At 44.9% G+C, this 13,081-nt stretch overlaps 1 protein-coding gene across 5 annotated transcripts in view; it reads left to right on the forward strand.

Annotated features, from left to right (window-relative positions):
* PCGF5 (polycomb group ring finger 5) overlaps nucleotides 1–12,144 on the forward strand; it is a 72,508-nt gene extending 60,364 nt beyond the window's left edge. For 3 of the 5 annotated variants that reach the window (XM_044299804.1, XM_044299805.1, XM_044299806.1), the window contains exons 8-10: nucleotides 7,762–7,851; nucleotides 9,866–9,943; nucleotides 11,212–12,144. In XM_044299804.1, coding sequence (XP_044155739.1) covers nucleotides 7,762–7,851; nucleotides 9,866–9,943; nucleotides 11,212–11,259 — 216 coding nt within the window. In that variant the 3' untranslated portion in view covers nucleotides 11,260–12,144. The remainder of the gene's footprint in view (nucleotides 1–7,761; nucleotides 7,852–9,865; nucleotides 9,944–11,211) is intronic. The other 2 variants (XM_044299807.1, XM_044299808.1) reach the window with 2 other exon arrangements.
* The last annotated feature ends 937 nt before the right edge of the window (nucleotides 12,145–13,081 follow it).

Genomic DNA, 13,081 nt, shown 5'->3' on the forward strand with positions numbered 1-13,081 from the left:
TTGGCATTTATAACATTTGGCAGGTCTGCCTACCCACTGTCTGTTTTTAGGTGATGTCTCAGGGGCATCAAGTTTCAGTACACAACACGGTACTTGTCTCAGAAACAAAGACGGTTGGCAGACATTATGATCTCTTAGCTTCTTCCTACTCCTATTTTTACAGACAAGCTTTGTGTTGTGTATCAGTAATAGTTGTGAATTTTAATTCTCAAACTGGGCTCTTCTTTACAATTTCTTATGTTTGCTTCTTGGAAAGCTGGGTGGCGATCGGCATTATGTGATACTGTCAGCCAGTGTACCTAAGCTCATCTGTCTAGTATAGCCTCTGCTCACATTTTCTTTGGAGACTTTGTCAGGTCTCATAAGATGCAGCACTATTTGTCCCGTCAAAATGATGGAACCTGATAGAATCCATTGTAAGTCATTGGGATCCATCAATGGCTGGTGGTATCCAGATCCAGCAGATAGTAGTGGCTTCTGTTATGAATGTGATATATATTCGTCTATATCTCTATTTACCGTAAGTTACCATTGAACAATTTGGGGTAACAGCTATGCAGAAACATTAGTTTTTGCCTTCCCTTTTATAGCATAACATACAGTCATTTTTAAAACTTTAACATGAGAAGACTTATACTCCTCAACATTAAAATTGCAATGCCAAGAAGGAAAGATTGTGGAAGTATGGAAATCACAGGACATGTTAATGATATGCAAATAATGAAAAAATGGAAACAAAATATTCAAAACGTCTTGATTTAAATAGTATGAGTGTGAGCGCCACATGCAGCAATACCTGTGCTTAGATGCCTTGGCATGCTACCAGTGAGATTACTGATGGTTGTCGGAGGATTGTTCTGCCACTCTGAAAGCACTTGGGCACACAGATCATCAAGATTTGCCGCTGGCAGCTCCGTTTGCTATTGCCAACCAATGACGTCCCAGATGTGCTTGATGGGAAACAAGGCGGGATATGCTGCAGGCCATGGTAGCACATTTAGGTCATGCAGGCAGCTCACAGTAGCACAGGCAACGCTGTTGAAAAATGGCTCCTGGGAAATTGGCCGTACCACTGGTTCCGTGATCAAATCAATGGAATGTCGAGCTGTTAGTATGCCTGAAATGAAAACGAGAGGGGTACAGCTACCATACATTATGCCTCCACACAACGTAATCCATGGAGTAGGACCGATGTAACATTCCTGTGAAGGCCTCTTCATGACGTTACCTCTGTGATCTCCAGACCAATCTCTGGCTATCATCGAAGAGGAAAGACCTTTATTCCAGCCTCCATTGCTGTCTTGCGGTGCACCTTGATATTCTTTGAGAGCAGAAGCATGCTGTCAGTTGAACATCTGTAGCTGGACATCTGGCTTGTAGCTCAGTGTTGTGCAAATGCCTTTAAGGCTGGGTTCACACTTGAGCGTTTTACAGCGCGTTCCTACGCGCTGTAAAATGCTCAACAGGCAAAAACCAATGATTCCCTATGGGCATGGTTCTCACCTGAGCGTTTTACAACGCGTACGAAAGCGCGACAATGGGTGTTTCTTTTTTTTTTTTAAATCACATTTTATTAAAGGAGATTCATTTTGCATACAGACACTGTATAATGTTCCATACATCGTATTCAGTGCACAATTACAATGCCATCCTTTTGCAAGACAACAAAATTCCATTTACCATCTCCTCATACATTTTTAAGAATTCCCTCCCCCCCCCCCCCCTCCCCCCCGCAACAAAACAAACCTTACAACCAGAAAACCTTTGGTCACAATCCATACATTTCTCAACCAATCTGGGCCCGATTTTGATACCATCCTGCCTCCCATCCGTCCGGTCCTCCCCAAGTGCCTTGTCATCTTGTATATCTCGTTAAACCCCTTAATCCATAGACAGATTTCTTAACGTCCCCTTCAGTTGTTCCTCCAAATACCATCTGGAGTTAAGGAAAGGAGTCACAACCTCTTTCCTCTCTACCAAATCCAAGGAGAATTCTATGAACTGTCTCCACTTATGGAAGAACTGCTTGGTCGCTTTCTCCTTATTGCTCTCCGCGTCTAACCTATCCATGTAAAGAACATGCTTCATTGTCCCTATCGCCTCATCTAATGTGGGAATAGACGCCTTTATCCAGTGTCTAAGAATAGTTTTCTTGACAGCCAATAAGAATAAATGGACCCCCTTTATATGTGTAGAGTGTGTGATTTCACCCCTCTTATCCAACGGAACATAGTGGACGATTCAATTAAGTGGGGTAAGCTGGGGTTCTATCCCCCAGACCTCTTTTATGTAACTAATAGTTTCATGCCATAGCGTCTGCAAAACTGGGCATTCCCACAACCCATGTAACAAGCCTGCTTTCGGTAGGTGGCATTTTGGGCACCACCTTAGGTAGTGACTTGGTGCATCTCTATACGAAAGATCAAATGCGTATGTCGCCTTATGTAATATTCTAAAGTGCATCTCCCTCCAAGATTCACTGGAGATGGCCCCTCTCACCCTTTCCAGGCCTTCCTGAAGTTTCCCTATCAGAGAAGTGTCTCCTAATTCCTCCTCCCACTTCTTAAACACCTTTGCCCCAGTCGGAGACAAATAAACGTTTCTAATCTTTTTGTATAAATCAGACAAGGATGTCTCCTGAGATCCCACCAAGTGCTCAAACCATGCCATCCTCTCTGCCTCCCCCAAAATTGCTGATTGTGACTTGCAGTACGACACAATCTGCCCATATGGTAAAAAATGAGAGGCCGGCAAATCATATTTAGACTGGAGCTCTTGCCACCCCATGATCCCCGTCCCCGAGGCAGACAGGATCTGTTTTACCGTGTGTATGCCCTTCTCTCTCCACTGTACAAACATCTTGGATTGCCTACCCTGCGAGAAACCTGGCAGGGACCACAATGGCATATACGGAGTAATATACATGGGCAACTTATATAGCTTTATTACTAATCTCCAGGCCGTCATAGTATCCCTAATCAAACTAAGGTGTTTTATTCCCACTGGAGTATCCCTGATCCTGGTATGTAAAAGGGCAACCAGATCCCAGGGGTGCGCCAATTCCCTTTCGAGGGGGGTATTGGAAAACTGCGATGTACACTTCACCCAATCTCTCACATGTCTAAATAGTGATGACAAATTATAAAGTCTGATATTCGGTAGCTGTAAGCCCCCCTCCCATTTTGTTAAACACAGCTTGTCATATGCGATACGCGCTCTCTTTCCCCTCCATAAGAAACGGGAGAAAGCTCTTTGTAACCTGCTCACATCCCTATGCTTTATCAACAATGGTATGGTCTGCATAGGTTATAGCAGTCTGGCGAAGCTCACCATTTTCAAGAGGTGTGCCCTCCCAAACAGCGTTAATGGCAAGTGCAACCACTTCTCCAATTCCAGCTCGATTTTCCTGATCAAGGGTTCATAGTTTAGCTGGTAGAGAGCAGATGATTTTCTCCCTATCTTAATTCCTAGATAGGTCAGGTAAGTGTGAGCTATGTCCACCTCTAAACTCCCTTCCCCTCCTTCCCTCCCGGGCCCTCTGTCTCCTAGATATAGTTGTTGACTCTTGCCCACATTTATTCGATACCCCGTAACCTTCCCGTAATATAGGATGGAATCCAAGATATTCTTAAGGTGAGCCTTCGGTGAGTTCACAAATAGCAAGACATCATCCGCAAAGCAGATCAACTTTACCTCTCTATTCCTAATTTTAATACCCTTATATACCGTAGACTGCATTAGGAACTGGACCAACGGTTCCAAAGCTAAATTAAAAAGTAAAGGTGATAAAGGGCAGCCCTGCCTTGTACCCCTAAAGAGACAGAAAGGTTCCGACAAAAATCCCGGGGTATTCACCCTAGCCTGAGGATTTTTATATAATCTGTCCAAGAAAATCCCAAAAGGACCACTCAAACCAAAGGCTTCCAGGGATCTCTTGAGCCATTTCCAGTTCACATTGTCGAAAGCCTTTTCTGCGTCTACTGATAGCAAGGCAGGGCTGCAGTGAGTAGTATCACTTCCTGACAGAAAATCCTGGACTGCCAAAACCGTCCTTATGTTTGATACTGCTGCCCTACCCTTTATAAAACCTACCTGGTGGGGGCCAATCAAATTAGGCATGTATATGGCTAACCTATTTGCCATCAACTTGGACAGTATTTTTAAATCCTGGTTAATTAGCGAGATTGGCCTATATGAGCCAGGTAGTGTTAAATCCTTTCCCGGTTTAGGGATAAGTTTTATATGAGCCATGTTGCCCGAGGCCATTATATCCCCTCCCTGTAGGCATGAATTAAAAAGGGCAGTCAAAGTTGGGGCCACTTCAGTATATAACGCCTTGTAGAATTCTGCCGAATACCCATCCGGGCCCGGCGCCTTGCCGTTTTTCAGAGATTTTATAGTCAGTTTAACCTCCTCCTCAGTGATCTGTCTATTTATTTGAGATAGCATCTCCTCTGACAATTTAGGAAGGGAAATACCCTCAAGGAGTTCCTCCGCCCTAGTTGACTCATATTCTTCCTGCATATATAAACGCTCAAAATATCGTCCCAGGTGATCTGTTATTTTTTTGGGATCAGTCAATTTTTCCCCCTTATCATTTTTAATACATTTAATGTGTGAGGGCTGGTATTGGGGTCTCAGTAGGTTAGCCAACATTTTGCCCGACTTATTCCCAAACTTAAATAATGATGCTTGCTTATGGTCCATATATAGTTTTGCCTGCTGATGTAAATGGTGATCGTAGCTATGTTTCGCGGTAACCCATTTAACTCTATTCAGATCCGAGGGATCAATTAAAAAAGTGGTATAGGCTGCGCGAACCGCTTCCGTGGCCTGCTGTAAATTAAGCTTTATTTTCTTCTTTTTTGCCGCCGTGAAAGAGATTATCTGTCCCCTAATCACAGCCTTAGCCGTATCCCAGAACAAACTATGATTCTCCCTATGACCCTCATTATTGTCTGAGAACTCCCACCACCATCCTCTCAATCTATCTATGAATTCCTCATCTGTAGCTAGATATGTGGGGAGCCTCCAGATATAATCCGTCCCCCTTGGAATAATGTCTGCTAAAACTATGGAGACCGGTGCATGGTCAGATATTACCATATCCGATATTTCGGTCGCTACTACTCTCTCCATGAGCTTATTAGAGGACAAGACATAATCCAGTCTGGACCAAGACTGATGAGAATGGGAAAAGTGAGTAAATTCCCTCTCCACCGGGTTAATGGCTCTCCACGTATCTATCAAATGTGTGGCCCCCAAAAAAGGTTGGAGAGTGAACTTTCCCCTTGTTTTAACTATCAAGTCCTTCCTCCGATCAGTCTCCCCCAGGTGTCTTCTGTCTTCATCAATATGATGGACCGCATTAAAATCTCCTGCCACGAGAACCTGGCCCCCCTCTTCCCGCAGAATTTTTGATTCCAGTTCCCTATAAAAGGGGGCCTGGGCAGAGTTAGGGCCGTAGACATTGAATATATTTAAAATGCCCGCATCAGTGTCAAGTTTCACCCTCAAAATCCTCCCCTGCCTGTCACAATCAGTGGAGAGAATCTCATGTCGTACCCTCTTGTGTATGAGCAAGATGACCCCTGCTTTCCTCCCATTGGATGGAGAACCCAAAACCTTGCCCACCCATAGTCGGTGCATACGGTACAGATCCGCCTCCGATCTCCCACCCAGCAGTACGGCATCAGCAAAGCTTTAACGTTATAGATCATGACCACATAATAAAGAGAAAACGCAAACCCTCCCAAACCCCTAGAACCTTTTCTGTAACCTAAACACAGAACTTTTCCCCTCATGGAGGTATGTCCAGCCTGGAGACCCTCTGGACTTCACTTTTTTCGCTCCCACTTGGCCGAGACCGCTGGAAGTCCGCGTGCCAAGCTCAATCTGGTGTAATAAGAAGAGCTCCCCAACCAGCTCCCCCCCCCCCCCACCACAACGGCCCAATATGCTTGAAAGCCCGACTATTCCTCCCTCCACTTTTAATTCTAGCATCCCAAACTCTTTAGCATTCTTTCATAACAGTTACAAATGAAACCTAAGCTAGTACCCCTACCCTTGGTGCACTCTTCCCTATCCCTAACATACTGGCTGTCCGTCATTCCCTCTCTTCACATCAATCAGCTCTTGACCTCTTGAGAGGAATAACCTCCCATGTCCAATACTTGCAGCAGGACTTTCAATCCCATTCCGGGCTGGATGACGGGTCTCTCTCCCTCGCCGGCGATCTCCGAACCCGACCAGTGGCTGTGGTATCGTTGCCAACCTCTTGACCTCTTCCCCTGGGCGAAGATCTTCCTCTAGGTGCAGCAGCCTTTCCGCCATCTACCCCGGAGTCGCCAGACTCTAAAGCCTCCCAAGCGTCTTTGGGCGACATGAAAGTGTCAATCTTGCCATCATGCCTGAAGACCCTCAAGATAGCAGGGTATATAAGAGCAAATTTTATCTTCTGCTGCACCAAATGGGTGCATAGCTGCGAGAAGGCCCTCCGCTTCCTGGCCACCTCCGCCGAATAGTCCCCAAAAAGCAAAAGTCGGTGGCCTCTCACTTTCAAAGGCTGGTTAAGGCGTCTGTATTTTTGGAGGACAGCTTCCTTGTCTGCATAATTCAAATATTTAGCAATCGCAGGACGCGGTCTCGCTCTCGACCCATCTGTTGTGGTTTCTCTCGGTGGGCCTGTTCTATGCGCCCTCTCCACGGTCACAGGGGATTGGAGTCCCAGAGCTTTTGGTATCTCTTCTGCGCAGATATTCACCAGCTGTTGTGCCGACACACTTTCTGGGATACCAATTATGCGTAGATTGCTCCGTCGCGAGCGATTCTCCAAATCCTCAACTTTCTCTCTGAGCATTCGGTTATTACGCAAAACTTCTCCAATTTGAGACTGGGCCTTCTCCAATTCTTCCTCTATCATTCCCACTCTCTGTTCCAGCTCCGCAGTCTGAGCCGCATTCTGTGCTACTTCCCCCTGCAGCTGCTTCAAGGTAGACGCGACCGTTGCTTCCAACGTGGCCTTGATGTCTGGGGCGAGCAACTGTGCTACCGCTATGGCCATTTCCTTGCACGATAGGTCAATGCCTTGCACCTGCTGGGATGTTTCTTTCAGCAACTCCTGGGAGTCACTTACTTCCGAGCAATGAGGTGGTTGCGAGGAGGCGCGGGTGTTTCTTTTTTTCCCGTCCGCCATCTTCTCCCTCTGCTTCTCTGCCGACTCGCGCTGCGGGCGTGGAGACTCTGTCAGTAGGGCGCCGCCGCGAGTAAGATATTTCTCCATTGACCTCCTGAGTACTGCAGGAGGAGGATTCGGTGGGATTTTATCCCCGGTCTGCAGCGATTCCCCACGTTATGTGGAGGGGTGGTGCGGAGCTCTCACCCGCCGTCTCCTTACATTCGCGCGCCGGAACCGGAAGCGACAATGGGTGTTTCCTTGTTTCCTCGCACGTATGTAAATGCCCGATAAACACGCTTGTGAACAGCGCTTATTGGGTACGCTCAGGTGTGAGCCCAGCATAAATGGTTTGTGTAGGCCCTGTTTGCATAACCTCATGGCTTGCTCTTTTTGGCGTTGGTTTCATTGTTGAGGAGTGTATATTGTAGTTACATTTGATTATTATTATTTTTTTTACTTAGGAGGAAGTAGTCGTATCGTAGGTAAATTGGGGACATATTTAGAGATGAGCAATGTAATGAGCATCCATGATCACTGAAAAATGCTCCATATCTACACTACTTACAATAGCTTGTATTTTTCAGCTGGATGTACTATGCAATGGTGAAATCATGGGAAAGGACCACACAATGGAGTTCATATATATGACGAGGTGGCGACTAAGGGGTGAAAATGTAAATATGTTCTCCTATTAGCATTATATGTGCTTTTTATGTGTACCTGTAGTGAAGTAAGATAAAATATGTGTGTGTATTGTACCGTATTTTTCGCCCTATAAGACGCACCTAGGTTTTTGAGGAGGAAAATAAGAAAAATATTTTTAACCAAAAGGTGTGCTTTTGGTGGGTTTGAACTAATGGTGGTCTGTGCATGATAGTATTATGGGGGATCTGTGGATGATGCACTGTTATGGCGTGAGGGATTTGTGGATGGCACAGTTATGTGGGGGATCTGTGGATGGACTGTTATGTGGGGGATCTGTGGATGGCATTATGATGGTGGGGGGGATCTGTGGATGGCATTATGATGGGGGGATCTGTGGATGTCACTGTTATGGGGTGGTGGATCTGTGGATGACACTGCTATATGTGTCATCCACAGATACCCCCATAACAGTCCCATCCACAGATACCCCCATCATAATGCCATCCACAGAACCCCCATCGTTATGCCATTCACACCCCCATCATTATGCCATTCACAGATTCCTAGGGAGGGACTGTAGTAGGCGGGGAGAGCGGCGGGGCCGGGCAGGCACTGTACTCTGGCCCCGCAGCTCAGTATGTACTGTATTATACGTAGTGTTAATCATCAGATCTAAACTGAATAATGATCTGCTCCCTATGTGTACCGTACTTACCGGTACATGTCATGCTCCTGTAGTAAGCACTAGCAGCTAGCAGGCCGGGCGGCTGTAATTCACTGAGGTCACGTGCCTGCTCCGCCTACTTCATTCATAAAGTAGGCGGAGCAGGCACGTCACTTCTGTGAGTTACGGCAGCCCGGCCTGCCTGCTAGCGCTTACTACAGGAGCGTGACATGTACCGGTAGGTACGGTACACATAGGGAGAAGATCATTATTCAGTTAAGATCTGATGATTAACACTAGGTATAATACAGTACATACTGAGCTGCGGGGACAGAGTACAGTGCCTGCCCGGCCCCGCCACTCTCCCCGCCTACTACAGCGCCTCCTCCCTCCTCACTAATACATCGCAGACTGCAATGTAAATTTCCAGCATTCCCCCCATAAGACGCAGGGGCACTTTTCCCCCACTTTTTTTGGGTGGGGGGGGGGTAAGTGCGTCTTATGGGGCGAAAAATACGGTATGTCTTTGTCTGTATATAAAGTCCCATAGACACTGCATTCAAACTCCTCTGTAAGGCTACTTTAACACTCACGTTTGGTGCGGATCCGTCATGGATCTGCAAAAATGTATCCGTTCAGATAATACAACCACATGCATCCGCTCAGAACGGATCCGTTTGTATTATCTTTAACATAGCCAAAACGGATCCTTCTTGAACAACATTGAAAGTCAATAGGGGACGGATCCGTTTTCTATTTTGTCCATATTGTGTCAGTGAAAACGGATCCGTCCCCATTGACTTACATTGTGTGTCAGGACGGATCCGTTTGGCTCAGTTTTATCAGACGGAATGGAGAATGATCGGAGGCAAACTGATGCATTCTGAGCGGATCCTTTTCCATTCAGAATGCATTAGGGCGTATTTATTTTGTAAAATTCGGTGAAGCAGCTGAATCGAATTTTTAAATATTTTGCTCATCACTAGTTATAACTCAAAAATAGTCACTGGTAAGAAAATTCTCTTTAATACAGTTTACATCATGTACCTTTGTAATAGGTCAGAGAATACAAATCTTAGTGGGAGTGCTTCCTGAATGTAGATGGGAAACGCTGTATTAAAAGATTTTTTATTAGCTCTTTTATGCAGATCTGGGTATTCATTAGACTGGTAAATGCAATCTCATGAATCATACATTGAGGCATATTTTGTAGCGTAATTAACTCTCTGTTGTCTTCTGTATTCTGTGAAATATACACAATGCTATTCTCATCTCCAGCTGTTTTGAGGCATTTTTTATGCCAAATATTTCACAGCTCGCTCATTTCTACATGCGGTTGTGGATGTCTTTTTCTAATAAGCACATAATCTCCTTCACAGTTTCAGTGTCAGAACAATTCGACTGCACCACGTAAGTCGCTCAGCGATATTGCTCCTGATTCAGAGACATCCTCAATCGTATGTATAAATTTGTTTTTGTTTTTTTATACTGCACAGAAAGAATGTCCTTTATGTGATAAAAGTGGGGCTCAGCACAAAAAACGTACCTCTTATACTGTGGCTATTTGATAATATTTCCTAAGGGGGCAGTCGTGTGGTGCCACTGCCAGGACGGGGAGCTGTGCTGGTGGACCCCTGTCCAAACATTTCACGCTCGGCCATTCATTTAAATGGCCAGCGTGTACTGTTATGTGATACACAGGGGAACTGTATAGCCAGGGTTGACTATTCCTGGTGATAGCCGATTGCTGTTGATTTTTTAAAGTTTGCTAATTTGTCGCTTGTTTTTCAGCATATAACGGTAACTTCTCTATAATGTGGAAAGTTACAAAAGGTGGAATTTTATAAAACCAGAAGAACACTAGGCATGTAGGAAATTGGTTAAGGGTACATTCACAATGCATTTTCAGTGCATGTTTGGCATATGGGCTGGAAAAGCTCCTGGTGTAAATGTCAACCATATCGATAGACCTCAATTCACCTGACAGAGGCCAAAAGGGTGTTCTTATTACCTTTACGTACAGCTTTAGCCTGCTCAAGTGAATGAGACTGAGCCGTAATACTGGGCACAGCCACTACAGAATTACATGAATTACAGAACAAGCCCCCTCAAATAGCTGTTTGCCATGCACGCTGATCCAATATCTGATCCTATCTTAAAGGGGTTTTCCAGTTAATAGATACTGATGACCTGATAGGTCATCAGTATCCGATTGTGGGGTCAAACTCCCATTTGCTGTATGCTGGCATATATCACATTGTGCCATATCTGGGCATTTACAAGACAGTGAGCTGTGTTAGCCTACCTTCACACTGCCGCTTGGTGCAGATCCGTGATGGATCTGCACAGACAGATCCACACCGATGATACAACCGCATGCATCCGTTCAGAACAAATCCGTTTGTATTATCTTTAACATAGCCAAGACGGATCCGTTTTCTATTGTGCCAGATTGTGTCATAGAAAACGGATCCGTCCCCATTGACTTACATTGTGTGCCAGGACTGATCCGTTTGGCTCAGTTTCGTCAGACGGACACCAAAACGCTGCAGGCAGTGTTTTGGTGTCCGCCTCCAGAGCGGAATGGAGACGGAATGGAGGCAAACTGATGCATTCAGAACAGATCCTTTTCCATTCAGAATGCATTAGGGCAAAACTGATCCGTGTATTTCAGAATCAATGTTTTATCTAAACCCGATTCTTTTGTTTCCTTTCTTCTGTTTAGTCTTATCCCATGGTATTGCAATATCGGCCAAGGATTGACTTTGGTTAATCGGTCGGGAACACTGAGAAGAATCCTGCACTATACGTTTACTCATCGACAGATTGCACAATGAATGGATGTGCCTAATTACATGGACTAAAAGGACACCGTCTATTTTTCAGCATGCAGAACATGGCTGTGGTCTATTTCCAACCTGCCAGTAGTGTCATTTGTAGCTACCATTATGAAACCAAGTGCCAGTCTGCTGTGAAGCATCGGGCTGACGTCTAGGTGTGCTGTCCGCAGCCTTGGTGGATGTAATAGTGTACCCACACATCTTGTTGATGTCTGGTCAGAGCCAACATTTTCACATTGCTACTATTTCAGCCCCTTGTGGTCTTATTGTTACCAAGTCTTTGGTATAATACTCATGGTTAGTAATATAGTGAAATCTATAACTATTTCCTATGGATATTTGTGACTGACAATAACTAGAAATAACATGACTTAAAATGATCATCATCAAAAGCATTTAAATGATATTGCAGCCCGGAATATTTATTACCTACCCACTGGGTAGGTGATAAATGTTAGGTCAGTGGGGGTCTGACTGCAGAGACGCTTATAATGGCTGGAATGGGAGACTGCGGTTATGGTGAGGGAGATTTTTTATGGAGTAGTGACTGACCAGTTGATCTGCTCTTACATACTGTACTGTATAGTAGTTGTAAACTGCACTCAGCTCTTTCCATAGAGAACAGGCTCGCTTAACGCAGTTGCAGGAGACCTGTTTTCATCATTCTTTCAATTGGTGGGGGTCTTTATAGTGAACTTCCAACAGATTTACATTTATCACCTGTTTGCTAGATAGATGATAAATGTCTCTGACTGGGATACCTCATTAACTAACAGGGATGAGCGAACCCGAACTTCACCGGGTTCAAGTTTGGTATTCGGGTGGGTTGGAAAAACGGAATATAATGGAATTCGTCGATGCAATGCAAAATGGAAGCCTAAAAAGGCTTCTGTTTTTCCAACCCACCCGAACACCTAACCCGGTGAAGTTCGGAATCGCTCATCCTTAAACTTGTTCCTTTTTTTTTCTTTTAAATAAGCAATTGCTATGATCAGAATACTTCCATTTACAGATATGGTAACAGTTTCAGCAATTCATATAGGATAAGAGTGATTGCTTTATTTTTATTGATAAATGATCAGTTTACAAAAGAATAAGCAACAGTTTTATTTTGTTTATACAGGCCAGTCAACATTACAAACACAGACCAACAATCACTTCATATTAAAGGGAACCTGTCACCGGGATTTTGGGTACAGAGCTGAGAATATGGGTTGCTAGATGGCCGCTAGCACATCCGCAATACCCAGTCCCCATAGCTCTGTGTGCTTTAATTGCTTTAAAAAAACGATTTGATGCATATGCAAATTAACCTGAGATGAGTCCTGTACGTGAGATGAGTCAGGGACAGGACTCATCTCAGGTTTATTTGCATATGCATCAAATCGTTTTTTTTACACAATAAAATCACACAGGGCTATGGGGACTGGGTATTGCGGATGTGCTAGCGGCAATCTAGCAACCCATGTCCTCAGCTCTATACCCAAAATCCCGGTGACAGGTTCCCTTTAAAGAGGTTCTCCCGAGATTTTGATACTGATGACCTATCCGAGGATAGGTCATCAGTATCTGATCGTTGGGGGTCTGACACTCAGGGCCCCCGCCAATTATTTGTTTGAGAAGGCATCTGCGCTTGCAGTAGCACCACGGCGTTCTCGCAGCTTTCCCTAGGCCAGTGACGACACATTCATCAGTCACGTGGACTAGGCGCAGCTCAGCCCAGCCCCATAGAAGTTACTGAAGCTGAGCTGCGAT

The sequence above is a fragment of the Bufo gargarizans genome, chromosome 6 (assembly GCF_014858855.1).
Source record: "Bufo gargarizans isolate SCDJY-AF-19 chromosome 6, ASM1485885v1, whole genome shotgun sequence".
Taxonomy (NCBI): Eukaryota; Metazoa; Chordata; class Amphibia; order Anura; family Bufonidae; genus Bufo; species Bufo gargarizans.